At 51.4% G+C, this 20,670-nt stretch overlaps 2 protein-coding genes across 9 annotated transcripts in view; one reads left to right on the top strand and one right to left on the bottom strand.

Annotated features, from left to right (window-relative positions):
- Positions 1 to 20,670, top strand: part of LOC117869996 (zinc finger protein 239-like) — a 1,162,621-nt gene that overhangs the window by 211,040 nt on the left and 930,911 nt on the right. For 2 of the 7 annotated variants that reach the window (XM_034757131.1, XM_034757126.1), the window contains exon 1: positions 19,956 to 20,065. The exons of 3 other annotated variants lie outside the window; for them this stretch is intronic. Coding sequence is in view for 1 of the 4 variants with exons in the window: in XM_034757124.1 (XP_034613015.1) it covers positions 19,984 to 20,065 (82 nt within the window). In the remaining 3 variants the exon portion in view is untranslated. Of the gene's footprint in view, positions 1 to 19,877; positions 20,066 to 20,670 lie in introns of those variants that run through there. 2 more of the 7 variants (XM_034757124.1, XM_034757127.1) reach the window with 2 other exon arrangements.
- Positions 1 to 20,670, bottom strand: part of LOC117870022 (zinc finger protein 501-like) — a 273,140-nt gene that overhangs the window by 25,730 nt on the left and 226,740 nt on the right. The gene's annotated exons all lie outside the window — the stretch shown is intronic.

Below are 20,670 nucleotides of genomic sequence, written 5' to 3'. Positions count from 1 at the left end.
CATCAAGTGATCCATCCCCTGTCACCCTTTCCCAGCTTCTGGCAAACTGAAGCCAGAGACACCATCCCTGCCCATCCTGCCTGTGACACTGGCAGATGAGGTGTTAGCTCTTGTAAAAGCCCCCATGTCTTATTTGAACATGGACAAATGCATAGCTGGAATCATTCTGACTCACCAGTGTTAGTATTGTTAAAACGGGTATTAGAATGACAAGAATGTGTTTAGACTTTATTGAATGCTTTATTGAGTTGCTGCCTGGGTTAATATCTGACTAGTTGCATTGTGAGCCTCTGTGGCTATTTAAATCACCAGACAGGGGAGAGACTTTAGCTAGGGCAAGTGCTGATTGGCAACAGAATGCATTACACCCTGCCTGGCAGGAGAGGTCTGTCAACACCAGATAGACTATAATGGGATGTTAAAGAAGACAAAAGACTGTTGTGCTCTTGACCTCCCATTAACTGAGTTTCCAGCTCAGAGCACATGGCAGGAAGGGGATAAAAAACCCCATACAGAAGGAATTGATTATCTGTATGCTGCTTGGACTCTGGGGGGAAAAGTTTCTAGGCATAAGCAAGAGATCCCCAGCTGCTTAGCATGCATTAGTCCTAAAGAATATGTAGAGCTTGCTTATTATAGAAGCTTCTATTACCTTTTGAAATTTAAGACTGTAACTCATCTGCATCTGCTTTAACCTGCTTTAACTTTGTAAACAACTCTCGTTTCTTTTAAATCTTAATACAGTTATGACAGGACTGGCTACAAGTGTTGTCTTTGTTGTGAGATCTAAGATTCAATTGACCTAATAAATGACTGGTCCTTCGGGACTGGCAGTAACCTGAACATTGCTGTGATTCATGATGTAAGGCAGTCGTTCTCAATCAGGAGTCTGGGGCTCCCCGGGGGCCCACAAGCAGTTATCAGGGGGCTGCCAAGCAAGTCCAGCATTAGACTTGCCGAGGCCCAGGGCAGAAAACTGAAGTCCCAGTGCATGGGGCTGAAGTCTAGGCCCCTGAGCCCCACCACCCAGGGCTGAAGCCAAAGCCTAACCAATGTAGCGTTGTGGGTGCCCCTGTGGCATGGGGCCAAAGGCAGTTGCCCTGCTTGCTACCCCCTAATGCCAGCGTTGGATTTTGTATGCAGAAAACCAGTTGTTGTGGCCCATGTGGGCTGTTGAGTTTTTATAGTATGTTGGGGCGGGGCCTCAGAAAGAAAAAGGTTGAGAACCCCCAGAGTAAGGGGCAATCTGTCACAAAGGTGAGCTCACCTGTGTGGTGAGATATATGGGATGACCCAAGGGGACGGTCTGTGATTCCACGTTAATGCTGTTACAGTGCCTGAAGCGTTTACACTGGATATTTGGTTGGTGAAATCTACATATAGACCTCACAACCAATTCGGGGTTTGTTCCCTGCTTCTTACCAGTCTGCTTGAGGCTGGTGCTCATGCCATAGAGTCACTGAAGACAGCGTTACAGAGACTTACGGGCACAACGCCACCAGCAGCAATTGGCAGCAATGCAGAGCAGGCTTTACAGTGACACAGCGTGGGCCAAATGGTCTCTGGACTCAGTCTTGCCCCAGTTCTCCGCCAGTGCACGTCAGCATCCCGGCAACCTTCAAGGAGGGTCAAGGCTGCCACTCCTTCAGTGATGATGGATCTCCAGCATAGCATCACCCATGCCCCATGACCCGCCTTGTCTCCTGAGACAGAGGTGAGTGACAGAGGGTGTATAACGGATCCTAGGGGGTAGGGAATGGGATAACAAAACACACCTTCTGGGGTCACCGCTCAGGAAGTGAAGGTGACAGGCATTGTGGTGGCAGTAAAGGGGGAGGAGAGAGAGGGGGAGCAGCAGCCTCAAAGGCAATGCTGCCAGTGGGTCACCCCACCACATCAGACATGGGATTGATAGGGGGCCATTCCCTGTGCGCCTGTGAAGGGCTACATAAACTGCACACTGGCACAGAAGGGGTTAAACTGCTGCTTTAGTCTGGACTGGTCCAGCCCCTTCACACCTGCAAACCATGCCAGGACTAGAGCAGGAGTTAACAGGAGAGACCTACTCTACTCACAAAACTATCCCTCCTGCATGTGTATTATCTGCGCACACAGCTCAGCTTTAAGATGCTGAAGAAATCTATGAGTCAAGTAGAAATTCTCATGCTCTCATCGCATATATTAATACAATATTTTCTGATACTGGAAAGGAGAGTAAAAGGTATTTACTCCGGCTTATACCATTTCTATGGGATGTCAATTCTTAATTTAATGAATACTTCACACACATAGAATAGTAAAAATAAGTAATAAAGCAACACAGACAGCAAACAAAACCACAAACAAACAAACGACAACACTGAACTTAGGAAGGGAAGTAAAACATCAACTGGTTGGTGGTGGGTATTTTAAATGAGTGTTTAGGACCCAGTGCAAGTGCAACAGAGCCCTGTAGAAACAGGCAAAGTTCTCCTGTTCTCACATTTTGTGTGTGTGTGTGTGTGTGTGTGTGTGTGTGTGTGTGTGTGTGTGTGTGTGTGTGTGTGTGAGACCAACTCAAAAACTCAGCGTACAAGCCCTGGAGCACATTGACACATGGCTTTGGAGTTTGCAGACAGATCCCTGCTTCAAAGAGCTTGCAAATAAGATCTTCATCCTACAAAAAACCTAGCACCACACCTACTGCTTGCTACTTCTGAGTCAATAGGAGTACTCGGAAGAGCGGGAACTATACCAGATAGCAAAGATCTGGCATTAATGGTTTTCAATACCTCTCCCCAAACAAATTCTAAAACTTAATGGAAATCACTTGTCTGGAATCCAACTCTAATTGAAAGGCCAAACAACTAAGCAGCACCCATGGTAAAATTCTTCCAGTTTTAACTATTTACCTTCTACTGATTAGTAACACAGGACATTTTAAAAAAAAAAAATCATTAAGATCATAGTTTTCAGATACCTACAACACTCCAAAAGAATTATGTTGTTAAAAGAATCCTTGTCTTTGACCTGGTCTACACTATGAGTTTAATTCGAATTTAGCAGCGTTAAATCGAATTAACCCTGCACCCGTCCACACAACAAAGCCATTTCTTTCGAAATAAAGGGCTCTTAAAATTGATTTCTGTACTCCTCCCCGATGAGCAGAGTAGTGCCGAAATCGATATTGTCATTTCGAATTAGGGTTAGTGTGGCCGCAATTCGATGGTATTGGCCTCCCGGAGCTATCCCACAGTGCACCATTGTGACCGCTCTGGACAGCAATCTGAACTCAGATGCACTGGCCAGGTAGACAGGAAAAGCCCCGCGAACATTTGAATTTTATTTCCTGTTTGACCAGCGTGGAGAGCACAGGTGACCACAGATAGCTCATCAGCACAGACAACCATGCAGGCGATAATCAAAAAAGAGCACCAGCATGGACCATACAGGAGGTACTGAATCTGATTGCTATCTGGGGAGAGGATTCAGTGCTAGCAGAACTTCGTTCGAAAAGACGAAATGCCAAAACTTTTGAAAATATCTCCAAGGGCATGATGGAGAGAGGCCACAATGAGGACTCAGAGCAGTGCCACGTGAAAGTCAAGGAGATCAGACAAGCCTATCAGAAAACAAAGGAGGCAAACGGTCGCTCCCAGTCAGAGCCGCAGACATACCGCTTCTACACTGAGCTGCATGCAATTCTGGGGGCGGGGAGGGCCGCCACCACTACCCCACCTCTGACCGTGGATTCCAAGACAGGGGTAATCTCATCAGCCACACCTGAGGATTCTGTGGAAGGGGACAAGGAGGAGGAGGAGGAGGAGGACGACGAGCTTGCGGAAAGCACACAGCACTCCGTTCTCTCCAACAGCCAGGATCTTTTTCTCAGTCTGACTGAAGTACCCTCCCAAGTCAGTATCCAAGACCATGACCCAATGGAAGGGACCTCAGGTGAGTTTACCTTTTAAAATATAAAACATGGTTTAAAAGCAAGCATTTTTTAATGATTACTTGGCCCTGAGGACTTGGGATGCATTTGCGGCCAGTACACCTACTGGAAAAGTCTGTTAACGTGTCTGGGGATGGAGCAAAAATCCTCCAGGGACATCTCCATGAAGCTCTCCTGGAGGTACTCCAAAAGCCTTTGCAGAAGGTTTCTGGGCAGTGCAGCCTTATTCCGTCCTCTATGGTAGGACACTTGACCACGCCATGCTAGTAGCAAGTAATCTGGTATCATTGCATGACAAAGCCTGGCAGCGTATGGTCCCGGTGTTTGCTGGCATTCAAGGAGAGTGATATCGCTCATGGTAACCTGGTTGAAATACGGGAATTTAATTAAGGGGACAGAGGTGGCCGTTCCTACTGGGCTGTTTGCCTGTGGCTGAAAAGAAATCCTTCCCTGCAGTTAGCCAAGCGTGGGGGGAGGAATTGGCCCTGAGCTTTTCACGTTTGGCTAGCAGGGATCTTCCCTGATAGCAGCCACGCGGTGGGGGTAGGGATAAAGCGATCATCCAGAGAATTGGATGGGCGGGGGGGGTGGTTAGATTGTTTTCTGCTGCTGAAAGTTAACAGGAAAACCGCAGCACTCAACGGGCTTTGCTTAGTATGTGGGAAAGGAGGGCGCAGAAGCTGAAAGACAATGGCTTACCATGGCCACATGCAAGCCGAATTCTGTTGCCCAGACCTGCGTCTGTGATCTCTAGCAGCAAAGCCACAGGCACTCAATATTAAGAGGCAAAATGCGACCTTGCACAGAAATCACATGTGCTATGTAATGTGAATAGTGTTGGTCACCGTGAAAGAGTATAAGCATTGTTCTGTAAAATGTATCTTTTAAAAAAATTCTCTGCTTTTTTCCTTCCCTCCAGCAGCTGCAAATTTTTCAAGCCTCCCTCCTCCGTCCCGAAGGCTATCTCAGATAAGGCGTCAGAAAAAGAGGACACGAGATGAGATGTTCACGGAAATCATGGAATCCACCCGCAGTGAAAGAGCTCATCTGAATGAGTGGAAGGACACAGTTTCAAAGTAAAGGAAAGATGCCAGTGAATGTGAGGACAGGAGGGACCAATGTGAGGACATGAGGGACCAACGTGAGGACAGCAGAGACGCTAGAGATGAGAGGTGGCGGCAGGAAGATCAGAGGAGGCAGGATGCATCACTGGGGCTGCTGCATGAGCAAACAGACATGCTCCAGTGTCTCGTGGAGCTTCAGGAAAGGCAGCAGGATAACAGAGTGCCGCTGCAGCCCCTGTATAATCCCCCTCCCCACTCATGTTCCATAGCCTCCTCACCCAGACGTGTAAGAACGCAGGAGGGAAGGCTCCGTGCACCCTCGCAGTCAACAGCCCAAGCAAAAGGCTGTCATTTTTTTAAACCTTTTTTTAGTGGCCTTTTCCTTCCTGCCGATTCTCCTCCCAAACCCCACCCGGGTGCTCTCCCTCTTTTTATAATCAATTAATAAAGAATAAATGATTTTTAAACAATAGTGACTTTATTTCCTTTGAAAGCAAGCTGTGATCGAAGGGGGAGGGTGGGTTCCTTACAGAGAATGAGTCAATAAAGGGGGCGGGTTTTCATCAAGGAGAAACAAACAGAAATTTCACACTGTAGCCTGGCCAGTCATGAAACTGGTTTTCAAAGCTTCTCCGATGCGCCGCGCTTCCTGGTGTGCTCTTCTAATCGCCCTGGTGTCTGGCTGCGCGTAATCAGCAGCCAGGCGATTTGCCTCAGCCTCCCACCCCGCCATAAAGGTCTCCCCCTTACTTTCACAGAGATTGTGGAGCACACAGCAAGCAGCAATAACAATGAGGATATTGGTTTGGCTGAGGTCTGAGCGAGTCAGTAACGATTGCCAGCGACCTTTTAAACATCCAAATGCACATTCTACCACCATTCTGCACTTGCTCAGCCTGTAGTTGAACAGCTCCTGACTCCTGACCAGGCTGCCTGTGAATGGCTTCATGAGCCATGGCATTAAGGGGTAGGCTGGGTCCCCAAGAATAACTATTGGCATTTCAACTTCCCCAACGATTATTTTCTGGTCCGGAAAGTAAGTCCCTTGCTGCAGCCATTTAAACAGAGTAGTGTTCCTGAAGACGTGAGCATCATGAACCCTTCACGGCCAGCCCACGTTGCTGTTGGTGAAACGTCCCTTGTGATCCACGAGTGCTTGCAGCACCATTGAAAAGTACCCCTTGCGGTTTATGTACTAGGTGCCCTGGTGCTCCGGTGCCAAGATAGGGATATGGGTTCCATCTATCACCCCACCACAGTTAGGGAATCCCATTGCAGCAAAGCCATCCACTATGACATGCACATTTCCCAGAGTCACTACCTTTCGTAGCAGCAGCTCAGTGATTGCTTTGGCTACTTGCATCACAGCAGCCCCCACAGTAGATCTGCCCACTCCAAATTGATTCCCGACTGACTGGTAGCTGTCTAGCATTGCAAGCTTCCACAGGGCTATCGCCACTCACTTCTCAACTGTGAGGGCTGCTCTCATCTTGGTATTCTGGCGCTTCAGGGCAGGGGACAGCATGTCAAAGTTCCATGAAAGTGCCCTTATGCATGCAAAAGTTTCGCAGCCACTGGGAATCGTCCCACACCTGCAACACTATGCGGTCCCACCAGTCTGTGCTTGTTTCCCGGGCCCAGAATCTACGTTCCATGGATAGAGCCTGCCCCATTAACAACATGATCTCCAAAGGACCGGGGTTTGATAGAATTCCATGTTCATGTCCACGTCCTCATCACTCTTGTCGCTGCGCTGCCGTCGCTGCCTCCTCCTCGCCTCGTTTTTCTGGTCCTAGTTCAGCATAAACTGCACGAGAATGCGCGAGGTGTTTACAATGTTCATGACTGCTGTCTTGAGCTGAGCGGGCTCCATGCTTGCCATGGTATGGAGTCTGCAGTGTTCACCCAGGAAAAAAGGCGCAAAATGGTTGTCTGCAGTTGCTTTCATGGAGGGAGGGGTGAGGCTGTACCCAGAACCACCTGCGACAATGTTTTTTGCCCCATCAGGCACTGGGATCTCAACCCAGAATTCCAATGGGCGGGGGAGACTGCGGGAACTATGGGATAACTACCCACAGTGCAATGCTCCGGAAATCGACGCTAGCCCCAGTACATGGACACACACCGCCGAATTAATGTGCTTAGTGTGGCCGCATACATTTGACTTTATACAATCTGTTTCCAAAATTCGAATTCTGTAAATTCGGATTAATCCCGTAGTGTAGACATACCCTTTCTTACCTTAAGCCATTAACACCTATGTAAATTTTGTTTGAAATGTAACCATGCCAATGTCATGAGCTAGACCTATCCACCTGCTTTTGCTCCAGTATTCATTCACTAAAGCCCCAGTCCTGCAAACATCTATGCATGGGAGCCTTCCACATGCATAACTGTTTGCAGGGTCAGTATCTAAGAGAGAGTAAACAACATGAAAGCAGTTTCTTAAAGCCACACTGTAGTGACTCGGTGTGGCTTCCCTCCTGCCCAGCAGAGGGAGTACCCTTACAGTCACCCAAGTGGGCAGAGCCACCGCCGCCTGTTCCCGCCCCCCGGAAGTCAACGGGCGGGACAGGAAGTATAAAAGCCGGCCGCCAGAGCTCCGTGGGGCCCCAGCGGCCGCAGGGAGCAGGCGTGCCACCGGGAGCTCGTGGCCGGGAGACCTCTGAGACCCGAGGCCATTGCTCTAACTGGCCAGAGCTGCCCCGTGCCCACTACGAAGAGGAGCCACCGGAGCCCCCCCATACCCGTTATTGGGAGGAGCCGTTGGAACTTCCCTGCACCAACTATGAAGGTGAGACGCCACCAGAGCTCCTCCGCCCCTGCTGTTACCCGGAGGAGCCGCTCGAGCCCAGTTGGCCGGATTTCACCGAGGATCTGCTGGACCTGCCACCAAGCCCCGGCTGAGAGGAACCTATGCTGGTGGACTGGCCTGGACCCGGTGCCAGGAAGAGGTAGGCCCCGAGGGGGAACCTGGAAGTAGCCCGGGGGTAGCCGACCCTGGTCAGGCTGTAACCATGTATGAGCCAATGTCAGTGTGTTTCGGTCAGGACACCCCACTGACCAGCAGCGACACGAGCCGCTCCTAGGGCCCCAGGCTGGGATGCAGTGGAGTGGGTGGGCCTGCGTCCCCCCCGGTCATGGGTGGCAGGCTTCCCCCTCACCCAACGCTCAGATGTAGGAAACTGGGCCTACCTTAATTGCTAGATGGTTGCTCAGCCTCTACGCCGAAGGGCCTGAGCTGTGACTGTTTGTGCCCCACCTTGATCCAGGGCCTGGGCCTACCAAACAAACCGATTGTTGCTCAGCCCCTGCACTAGAGGGCCTGGGCTCCTTAACTGTGGTACTGTTGCTCAGCCCCCCGCACCAGAGGGCCTGAGCTCCCTAAACTGTGTGTCGCTCAGCCGTGCGCAAAAGGGCCTGAGCCCTAGCCTCGTGAACTATACCGCTGCCCCACCTGTAGTGAGTCGGTGTGGCTCCCCTCCTGCCCAGGAGGGTTGAGCCCCGGCATGAACCTTCCACACACACCAATCAAAATAAAATCACAGATCTATTTCTTTTAACCTTGGATTGCTGTAATTTACCCATCAGGTCACTAAAACAGAAAGATCAACGTGTTTTTTCAGTTTGTTCACTGGGTGGACTTGACAGCAGTTTAGAGCCTGATCCTGCACTTATGAAGACCTCACTGCAAGCTAATCTGCAGTCTGCACTCTTTAAAAATACCCATATAACCTCCTCAGAACTCGAGTAAGAGGACAGATAATTAACACGTATCTACAAAAGTAGCCTAAATGCTTTACAATTAAACAGGGGAGAAATAGCTCAGTGGTTTCAGCATTGGCCTGCTAAACCCAGGGTTGTGAGTTCAATCCTTGAGAGGGCCATTTAATAATCTGGGGCAAAAATCTAGCAGGGGGTTGGACTAAATAACCTCCTGAGGTCCCTTCCAACCCGGGGGGGGGGACGACACCAATACAATTCAGATTGTGCATTAAGATCTGAAAATACAGAATCCCTCAGCCCTCTTTACCTTTCTGCTCTGGATCTGTCTCCCTCCAATCAACCTAAATCTTAGCCCAGTCATTCCAATACCTCCGGCAGATGTCTATCAGCTGTCTACTGAAACTCAACATGGCCAAAAACAAGCTCTTCATCTTTCCCTGCTGATACTAGGTGAAAAATATTTTGGTCTAGAACTGCAAGGGAGTCACTGTTCTGTGTTTGCACTATAATTCTAACAGTGGAAACTAGCGGGGGTGCCACATTATTCCTTCCCCATCAGATTATTCCTGGCATATTTCACTGGCTCTGTTGCCAACTGCCCATAACAAACACTTGAAAGACGGGGAGACGGAGCTGGAAATGGTGGCAGGAGGAGAAGGAGAAGGAGAGAGACATTTGAAAGCATAACCGTTCCCATTCCACTGTAACAAAAAGTACAGGAGAAGGGAGCTGCACTTCAGAATCACCCAGAACTTATGTGGAGAGAGCACTGGATGGGGACCATTCCTGGCTCTGCTACGGGCCTACTGGGTGACCTTGGCTAAGTCATTGCACTTCTCCGTGCCTCCGATTGCAAACTTGTATGAGACCCAGAACTGCCTATAGGGCTCCTAACTCCTCCAGCCACCATCGCTCTGTGCAAAAACTAGGAAATTCATGTACAAAAAACTTTGTGAACGCCGGATTTAAGGTTGCCCGGAGCTGTCTGGTGCCCCTCCAGAAGAGACAGGGCTGACTTTAGCAAGTGCGGGGCCCGATTCCTGGGACTTGTACTCACCGGGCAGTGCTCCCAGTCTTCAGCAGCACTTTGGATTGCCGGCCAGGGGAGGGGGGCCGCGGGGCTTGCCGCACTCCGGACGGGGATGCAGGGCCGGGGGGGCTCCGGCCGTGGTCATGGGGCTACAGGGCTGCCGCGCTCCGGCCGGGGATGCGGGGCCGAAGACAACCCCGGAGCGGACTGCCGCCGGGGTGAGTAAAAAAAATTAAAAAGGCGCCTAAGGCACGGGATCCTCTTAGGCGCAGGCGCGGGGCCCAATTCCGGGGAATCGGCCTAAAGCCGGCCCTGAGAAGAGATCAGCAAAACTCAAACTTGTAATAATCAGGAAATGCAGAGATAAGGTACACACCAACGTAATCCTAATTCTGACCCACGTGAGCAATGACCCTTTCTTTACTCCTACAACACACCTATGTGCACTCAGCCATTTGAGCTAGTGCCTATCACTAAAGTATTAGGGAAAATGTCAACCAAGGCACACAATAAAGCACTTTATCTTTGCTAAGACGGAATTTGGTTTTAGGTGAGCTGCACTGTACAGGAGCTACTGGCACCTGTTCTACACTCAGATACTGGGCTGCTCCCCAGAAACAGCCGCACACTTGGTCAATTGAACACCTCTTCACCCCTTTTTACAACTCTTTCATCCTTACTCACAGAAGTTCCAGCTAACGTTCTACGTTCACTTACCCATCGTTAAGCACACAGACTGCTCTCAGATCCCATCTCACTGCTGACCATTCCCATGGCAAACAGTCCCGTTACCTCCTGACAACATGCACAGCTCAGTACAGAAACGATACAGACTGGTCTTCTCATATCACAATCACACCTCCACCAAGTTGCTCCAACTAACGCCTCTACCTTTCAGTGTAGCTACACCTAACACAGAGAGTGCAGCTGGAGTGCTGGCAGATACCGCCCAGTGGCTGTTGCCAGCTCCAAGGGGCAGAGTTAAGGTTGCATTGGCATGCACATTAGCTCTCTATTTCCTAGTTTTTGGAAGTTTGAATTTTGCTGAACTTGACACTCTGGCAGGGCCCAACATACTGCTGGGCAACTTTACTTCTGCATTAATGAAGGTGTCAGGGGCTAGATGAATGTTCAGTAAATACCCAGAAAGTGATGGCTCCCCATCCCTACCTGCCATTCACACAGGCAGCAAAGCCCTGGGCAAGGCAACTTTCAGAGGCAAAGAGAAGGGGATAGAGCTAGAGGTTCTCTGCCAGTCAGGAAGGGGTAGCAGCGAGGGAAGACTGGCAATGGATAGTTGGAGGGGTGAAGAGGTTTGGGGTATGGTGGGGGACAAAACCAGCTGGGACTGGGCAGAATTAAGGTCCCTACAGGGTACAGGCAATCGCCATAGGGCTACGAATAAGGCATTTTACTGTATAAAGTTCCAGATTAGATTATACCAATTTGTAAAGACACATGAGATCTTTCCCTCAGGGTATCACCTTCACTGGGGTGTTTCTTTTATTGGTAATTCCCAGAAGTCAATAGATCAATAACATTCTATCAGTTATGAAGTGGCCATTTCAGATTTCTGGGGAGTGTCTATAATTTTGAACTAGGGGCCAGGTCCTTGGAGAGATGGAACCTTGTTTTCATTTTAACTTGTACATGCTCAGCAGCTTCCAGAATTTGGTTCAAAATATTTACATGTTTCCCTGGCCTGTTCTTAAAAGTGCTGCTATAGAAAGTGGGGAAGGGCAGAAACTCACTGTAGGATCAGTAGCTGAGTCCCTTAGATATTTATAGCTCATCGGAAGAAGGACGGGGATTGGTGGGTGTCTGGGGATTTAATAATAAACACACAAATATCATGCTTAATGAATTTTCATCTTCTAATTCCCATAAACCATTAATTATCCCTGGCTGCCCCCAGGAGTCTGGGGAGGGAGTACTAGTAACCTCCTGTGGAAACTAAGGCACAAGGATCTTTCAGTGTCTGGCTCAAAGTCACCCACTTCACTGGATGAATCCCTAGCTGCTGGAGTCTCTTTCCCTGGAAGTTTTTAAGAACAGGTAGGACAAACCTCTGTCAGAGATAATCTACATCGACTGGGTCCTACTTCCGTAGCGAGAGCGGGACTTGCTAACAGCTTGAGGCCCTGTCCAGCCCTACATTCCTAGGATGCCATACAATAGACACAATAGACAAAACATACAGAAAAATCCCCACCACAACATAATGTCAGGCAATTCAGGAAAAAAAAACAACCCTTCCCTGCCAGAAAACTACACTCCACAGCGTATGTCAGTCGTTGATCAGAAGTAAAATCTGAGTTTTTCCCATCACTACTTGATAAATGAACAGAGAGAAAAGAGGCAAGATTTGCAATAAATGCCTAGTCACGCTGAAGAACCGGAGAAAAGGGGTAAATCTGAGATGTTGTTTGTGTTTTATCATTAGCGAGACAGGGCCCAACACTCAGGGCCCATTCAAGTAGAACTAGACAACGAGAGAGAAAGTGGCGGGGGGAGGGGGAGGGATTTTAGGATATTTTATATCCATCTATGAGAGTTGTGGGGAAAACGGGTCACAAACTCCGCATTTGGTAACATGAGAGACACACCCCCAGGCGGGGATGGGGGGGGGGGGTTTTCTGTGGCTATGAAAAGAGGGGAGGGGGGGGGGGGGGGGGCAGGGTGAAGGGAGTTTATGTGACTGTCCAACACACACAGACANGCCTGCCTGGGGGGAAGGGGCAGCCCCTGGGCCGGAGCCTGCAGGGAACGAGCTCAGAGCCCCCAGCCCGGGGGGGACGGGACCGGGGAGGAGAAGGGGGGAGGGGGGGGGGGGGGCAGTTTGAAGGGCATCGGGGGCGGGGGGTCCCTGGAGCAGGGAAGGGGGCAGCAGTGGGGGATGAGCAGGTGCAACACACCCAGACACAGGGGTCTCGGGCCCGGGCGCTCCTCCCTCAACCGGCTCAGCTCTTACCGGCTCTCCCGCGGGTCCGGAGCTCCCCCAGCAGCGGCCCGGAAGTGACGCACCCCGCGCGGCACCCATGGAGGAGAGGGGAGAGGAGATACGTGACGGTTGCGGCCGTTAGGGCCGTTGGAACGCGGCGCGCACGGGGCTGGGAGGCGGCGCTGTTCCCCCGTTGGGGGCGGGGTTCTCCACAGCCCCGCCCCTTATCCCCCTTCCTCCCCGCTCCGGGCCCCTCCTGCCGCTCCTGGCCCCGCCCCGCTCCGGCCGCGGGGAGCGCGAGGCCCTCCCGGGCGGGGGGTGAACCGGGCCCGGCCCCTCCCCCCGGCAGGAGCGTGTCCGCCCCACGCGGGGCCTGCCCCTCCCCCTCTCCCGGGGTCTGCGCTGGGTGCGGGGCCCGTCATTAGCCTGCCTGGGGGGAAGGGGCAGCCCCTGGGCCGGAGCCTGCAGGGAACGAGCTCAGAGCCCCCAGCCCGGGGGGACGGGACCGGGGAGGAGAAGGGGGGAGACGGTACCGAGGAAGGGGGAGATGGGGGGGGGATTCCCAGACCTGGCACCTTGCCAGACCCGCTGGCTGCAGCCTCTCTGGCAGATCGTCCCGTCCCGGGGAACAAGGAGCAGAAGGAGGCAAAGCCGGATTTGTCAGACACGGGCCAGCCGCGGGGGTTTCGTGGCCGTGTAGACGTGCCCTGACATTATGTCTACACTGCAATTAACACCCCCCAGGGCACCTGTCTCCAAGTCCGGGGCAGCTGGCTCAGGCTTGTGGGGCTGGAGCTGTACCAGGACAGTGCAGACATACGGGCTTGAGCCCAGCCGTGCCTAAGACCCACGAGGGGGGAGGGTTTCCAAACCCAGCAGGAACACAGGTATTTGCACCACAATTCTGAGCCCCAAAGCTTTAGCTCCAGGAGCCCAAGTCCGATGACCCAGGCCAGCCCTGCTGCAATCTTTACCCCGGGAGAGATGGACTCTGCGGGTACGTCTCCATTGCAATGTCAGCCCAGCTGTGCGCAAAGCAGCTCCCTACTCACCATTGTCATATAATGATGATATGGTTTGTACAAAGTCTGCCTGGTGAGGTATCAGTTCAAAAGCCGTGATCTGTTGAACATTAATATCTTGTTGGATGGCATGTGCTCGCCTTGTTTGGGACATTCAAATCAAAGTTCCCAAGCAGATTAGTAATTGGTTTTTCAGCAGAACATTTTCAGTTTGGGGGGTTTTGTTGTCCCAGTCAGACCTTGCCAAGGGAAGTACAGAGAAAATGTTTGAGTTGCCTCCTTCAGAACACTCTCGCCGTGGGTCACTGTCGTGGCCCTGCTGAGGACTGGGGCATTGTAATAATTTGTGGAGGTCCCGGGATGTTTGGGGAGATGATGAGGATGTCACCTTTTGAGATAAAAACTAAGAAAACCAGGACTAGAGAATTCTTTTAGAAATCTGGTATTTAGATGTTTTATTTTAAGCAGGGGGGGTTCTGAGTTCTTGAGATGGTTTTTGTTTGCAGGAAGCAACATGGTTTGGTCTGTGATTGTACCAAAGGGGGGAAGATGTTTGTCAAGGAAGAGAAAAGACTGAAGGCTTCTGCTGAGGATGGGATTCAAACCCATGTATGCAGAGCACAATAGATTAGCAGTCTATCACCTTAACCACACGGCTATCTCATCTGAGTTGTCAAGTAAGGGACAGGAGGAGAAATCTAAGGCCAGCAGAGATAGTATTTAAAAACTCCTTATTTTCCCTAACAGGTTTCAGGGTAGCAGCCGTGTTAGTCTGTATCCTCAAAAAGAACAGGAGTACCTGTGGCACCTTAGAGACTAACAAATTTATTAGAGCATAAGCTTTCGTGGGCTACAGCCCACTTCTTCGGATGCATATAGAGTGAAACATATATTGAGGAGATATATATACACACATACAGAGAGCATGAACAGGTGGGAGTTGTCTTACCAACTCTGAGAGGCCAATTAAGTAAGAGAAAAAAAACTTTTGAAGTGATAATCAAGATAGCTCAGAACAGACAGTTTGATAAGAAGCAAGTGTGAGAATACTTACAAGGGGAGATAGATTCAATGTTTGTAATGGCTCAGCCATTCCCAGTCCTTCTCTGGCTGTCGAAGCTCGGTTCCCCGGCTCTTCTTGGGCTCCTGCTCTCTCCTTAGCTCGGCCCCAGGTGGTTCCAGCTCACATGGAGGAAGGGACCCCCTGGCCTGCTAAATCTCTCATCAGACTGCCTGCCCTGTCCGTCAGGGTGACCTGGAGCTTTGGCATCTCCGCATTGCCCCTAGAGCTGAAAGCTGAGGAAGCTGAAGGCCAAAGACTCGCCATGAAGGAGAAAGAAAGAGCAAAAACATTAATTGGACGGCTAGAAAAGCAGAACCAGAACCTTCCCCTGTCACTGATTCCCACCTTCCAAAAATCCACAAATGGGAACAATTGTGTCTTGCATCCGAAGTGACAGATGATGTTACAGAATATTTCACTACCTTTGAGAGGCTGCGTGTGAGTCATGAGATTCCTGAGGACAAGAAAATCCCCACTTTGGTTGCAAAGTTAACTGGTAAAGTTCTGAATACATTCAAGGAAATGCCAATTCAGGATGCTTTAGATTACTAGAAATTCAAAGAAATGATTTCAGATCACCCCTGATACAGATCGGGCGAATTTTAGGAGTCTTAAGAGAAATGCGTGTTTGAGTAACGGGGAATGTGTAACAGGATGAAAGATCTGATGGGAAATGGTGAGGGGAAGGGGAATTGCAAGCTTTGAAGCAATGGTTTGAACTTGTTGCTCTGGAACATTTCTTAAGCATATGTAGAGATGATATGAAGCAGTGTCTGTGGGATAAAAATGTGAACTCTGGATGAGGTGGTCTCTCTAGCTGATGCTTTGAGTGAGTGTAAACCACACAAAGGGAAGTTTAAACCTGGTGGGAAGCAGGGTTCCCGTTTTACCCGTGGGAAAAAGGAAGGTGGCTGGGAGGCTGGGCACTCGCAGCCTGTGACATTCCCCTCTGGTGTTGTCTGGACCAGTGATCTGCTAGGTCACTCCAATTCTTGCCTCTGGGAGCCAGCCTTACCCTGCTCTGCTGTGAGAGCCCCCACTCCTGGGGTGCTCACGCACAGCCTCTGGCATATCAGCTGCTCCCAGCTACTTGTGAGTGACTGACACTAGCCAGTATCTCCGGTCCCAGACACAACCCTAGGAACCTCCATCCTGCAGTGTTCAGTTATGCCCACTGGACACTGCAAGCTTATATAAGTTTGTCAATTTAACAAAGAAATTGATATGTACCAGGCTTGTTCTCCCAAGGGAGTCTCTGACACACTGCAAACCAAACGCACTGCTTCAGGTAGAATAAACAGATTTATTAACTATAAAGGTAGATCTAAGTGATTATAAGTCAAAGCACAACAAAGTCAGATTTGGTCAAATGAAATAAAAGCAAAACACATTCTAAGCGGACCTTAACACTTTCAATGTCCTTTCAAACTTAGAGGCTTCTCACCACAGGCTGGCTCTTCAGCTAGGGTCTCCCCTTTGATCAGTGGTTCAGTCACTTGGTGGTGGTGGTGTCTGTAGATTGTGACAAAGTTCCTCCTCTGCCTTGGTGGGTCCTGCGCTTATAGGCGAATTTGCTCACCTCAGAGATTCACAGCAGCTCTCAGTTTGCCCACTTTTTCTAGTGGCTCAACCCTGCCGTTCACTCAGCTAACCTCATCACTGGCCAGCCTGGGGAAAGGGAGGAGAACAATCCCCCGCAGTCTCTGCTGATCCACCTAGTCGGGGGACAGGCCAGGGACCTTCTCCTCTGGTGGGACCAACAGTCCAGGTCAACTCCTCTTCTATCCAATAGGGAGTTGGGGGGAACCTGGGCCCACCATCTACTCCGTGTTCCAGCCCAGGGCCCTGTGGATTGCAGCTGTCTACAGTGTTTCCTGTAACAGCTGCGTGACAGCTACAACTCCCTGGGCTACTTCCCCATGGCCTCCTCCCAACACCTTCTTTATCCTCACCACAGGACCTTCCTCCTGATGGCTGTAGCCGCTTGTACTCCTCAGTCCTCCAGCAGTACGCCTACTCACTCTCAGCTTCTTGCACACCTCTTACTCCCAGCTCCTCTCACGCACCTCACTAAGTGAAGTGAGGTCCTTTATAAACCAGGTTCCCTGATTAGCCTGCCTGTGCTAATTGATTCTAGTAGCTTCTTAATTGGCTCCAGATGTCCTAATTAGCCTGCCTGCCATAATTGATTCCAGCAATTTCCTGATTGTTCTGGAACAGCCCATTATCTTACTCAGGGAAAAGGGACCTGCGTAATCTGGGGCTAATAGATCTACCTTCTATCACTCTCCTCTACCCCGACCCTGTCACAAGATGTAGGCAAAAGAGAGAGAGCATGGCAAAATGTCACTTCCTTTTATCATGTCCTTTCTTTCTGCTTGGCTTTGCCCCCGCCCACCTTCAGAGTCAGGTGAGTATTACGTCATCCCAGTCCCAAACTGCCCAAAGGAAAGGGGTGATTCCCTCCAGGGTCTAACACAGGGGTCTCAAACTCAAATCACCACGAGGGCCACATGAGGACTAGTACATTGGCGCAAGGGCCGCATCACTGACACCTTTACATATAAAGATACAACCCCCTCCCACCCCCACTCCACCCCTCCCATGAGGCCCTGGCCCTACCCTGCCTCTTCCCACCCCTTCCCCGCCCCCATTCCCACCCCTTTCCCAAAGTCCTCACCCCAATTCTGCCCCCTCCCTGCCCCTATTCCAACCCCTTCCCCAAATCCCCACCACTGTCTTGCCTTTTTTCTGCCTCCTCCCTGCTCTTCCCCCTTCCTCCTGGAAAGTGCTAAATGCCACCAAACAGCTGTTTGGTGGCAGGAAGCGCCTGCAGGTAGGCAGAGGAGCGGGGATGCGGCACGCTGGGAGGGAAGCGGGGCGGTGGGTGAGGGGAGCTTGTTGGGCCGCAGGAAATAACTCTCCGGGCCGCATGTTTGAGACCCCTGGTCGAACAGATTCTTTATTGCTGCCTAAGACAGCGTTCATTGTTCCTGTGAGGCTGGGCTGGGTTTGTCCCATCCATGCCGTTGCCATGACAAGGTGTGAACTGCCTCTCTGCTCTTGGAGAGTTTTTGCAGGGGTTTGCTTTAAGCCACGAGGGTACATTTTCAGCCTCATAACTATATACATGAAATTGTAACCTACAACCTTACTATAACATTACAGTAACAATTATTATAACAACCATGCACAGTGCATCACGAGCCTTCCGAACACACCCAACATGACAAACTTTGCATTGGATACCACACAATCATTTTATAAAGATGAAGATGGGGGTGTAGGATGTCCCCCCGAGGTACAGAGCGTCACACATCCCCAAAACCATTCCTCTAATCCCCATCCCAAACCTCCTGTGAAAACAGAAGAGCCAAAAAGGTGCTATCCCTGTAATTAACCTGAGGAATAAATGCCGTGTACTGAGAGGAAGCAGACAACAAATAGCCCATGTTAATACTGCTGTCCTCAACACAGAAATCTCACAGGCGCCGGACACTTATCATCTTGGTTTTGTGGGATTACCCTCTGCAGAACCAGACATGCAGCACATCAAGGTTTTCAATATTCATGGCAAGGGATACTTACGATGGGAGGCTACAGGTGCAGAAATTTCTGTGGTTAAGCAGAGTATAATTCAAGAAGGTAACACTGCCAGAACTTTTATTAGTAGGAGGTTACAGGATTCGTGTGTCTTTGACTGAAATGCAGATCAACACTGATGGTTTTAAAAACTATTGCCATACTTATTGGAAATGATTTTTTCAGTGCAGCTCAGACTGTTATACCCGCAGCAAGAAGAAATACGATGCTGGGACCCCATAGGGAAACAGTAAAGTCCTATGAACTGCTGAATGAATGCGAGAGAGTCTCTTTAACTGCTCTGCAGGAGGGGGAAGCAGCATTCTTCCAGGTGTGAGGGAGGTGGAGACCAGTTCCTGCACTGCAGCTGAAGGCACCACCACCTCAGGAAGGGAGGGGGATAAAGTGCCTGTCAGTGAGAAAACTGTCCAGGCTATTATTGGCTGTGAGCCCTTTGCAGCTGAACAGGGGTCATAGACTGTTGTAGAAAGCACAGAGGTGTGTGCCCTGGGGAGCAGAGAAGAAAACTGGGGAAAGACTAGTCGAAGTACATGAATGTCTCCTCACTGGTCACTTGGGACAGGATGCCCAGGACAGAGTGGCTGATTCAGCATCTCTGCACCCAGGAATTCAGCCTGTGACTCGGGTTCAGAGAGGACGGACTGTGAAACCGACCTCCCGAAAGGGAGCAGTCACACAGCTGACTTCTCAGAGATAGAGAAAGGGGTGTTGGGGGGGAACCCCAATCCAGGTCCCAGTTTTTCAGGACACTAGTCGGTCCCAATATGCTTGTGGAAATTAATGGTCTCTTTAAGACAGGATGCAAATTCTACTGAAGAAATACTTGTCTGTAAGAATGCAAATGACCCAATTGGCAGGGGGAGGAGGGCTTCCCCTGGGGTTGGGAAGACACAGAAAGCTGCTGAGGGAGATGCAGATTTAATGTTTTATCCTTACCAGTGAGTTTGTCTAAAGTGCTGGAGAAATCTGCCCAGGTTACAAAGGCTGGTGCATGTCCACTTCCCTTTGACAAAGTGGCAAACTAGGTAATGAACTTACAGTGGCCAGGCTTCTGACCAGTGCAAAATGGGACAGTTCTGGGGTGCAGGGCTGGGGAATTGGCTGGAGCCCATTGATGGTTCATGAGTGGCTGGGAGATCATTGGTGTAACACAGTTGGGTTTGTCCCTGCCTGTGGAGGGCTGTGTAAGTGCAGTGCCTGGCAAAGGCTTGGAGCTTGACATCAGTATCACAGTGTGAGAGGCAGCCTGAGACGCGGGAAGACGCCGGGGGCGGGTCTGAGAGGCCCGGCGGGGGAGGGGCGCGGGGGTCACTGCGGGCGAGGGGACAGGGGGCGGGGGGGTCTCTACGAGGGAAGGGGAGATGGGGAAAGGCTCAGGCTGACCCCGGGGCCCACCCTTACCTGGCTGCAGAGGGCAGCAGCGCTCCCGGGGCAGGCTGGGAGATGTAGTTCCGGACTCTCCCGGGAGCGGAAGTGACGTCGGGCGAGGAGGCGGGGCTGGTTTGTGAACGCGCGCCGGGCGCTGCGGCTCTGCCTGGTTCGCGCTGGGCCATTGGAGCCTCTCCCGGGGCCGGAGACGGTTTGTGCCGTTGGAGCTCTGGGCATGCGCAGATCGCGGCGGGGGGAGAGACCTTCATTAACCCCCCCGGGCTCTGCCCGCCCCGCTGCGGCGCTGCAGCCTCCAGGTACCGGAGCGAGCCCCGGGGGCGGGGCCGGGCGGTGACTCTGCCCCAGTGTCCGTGGGGGGGACCCGGCATCTCGCAGCGCCGGGATCTGCTCCCTGGGGGCAGCGCCCGCGGGGGGCTCGGAGCTGCTGTCCCCGCAGGAGCCCAACGCCCCCGGGCCCGGCCCGGCTCTGCCCTGGGGCCCCACGGGGGGAGGGGCCCGGCCCCACTGGGTCCCTGCGTGGGGCCGGGCGGGGGCTGTCGGGCGGGGGGGGGAGACCTGGGAAAGGGGCGGATGGAAAATGTCTGTGCAGCCCGGACATGGCCGGGGGAGAAGAGCCGGTGACCCCCGAGGAGCGGGGAGAGAAGGGGGGGCTGAGATCCCCTCGGATTTACCGCTGCCCCCTCCCGTGGGGACCCCCCATCCTCTCCAGCCCTGCCCCCCTTCTCCCTAGAGAGCAACGAGCCACATCCAGGGTGACCCCCCCCTTTCCCTCCAATCCCTGAGAAGGTCTCTGTTCCCCTCCCCCGACTGTGCCCCATTTTCTCTCCACTTCGCCAATGGCCAGTTCAAATCTCAGGTTTGGGGTGTTTCCCCCCATTTGTACCGGCAGTGATTTGTCCTT

The sequence above is a fragment of the Trachemys scripta genome, chromosome 25 (genome assembly GCF_013100865.1).
Source record: "Trachemys scripta elegans isolate TJP31775 chromosome 25, CAS_Tse_1.0, whole genome shotgun sequence".
In the NCBI taxonomy this organism is placed as follows: domain Eukaryota; kingdom Metazoa; phylum Chordata; order Testudines; family Emydidae; genus Trachemys; species Trachemys scripta.
This window is presented reverse-complemented; position numbering and strand designations above follow the sequence as displayed.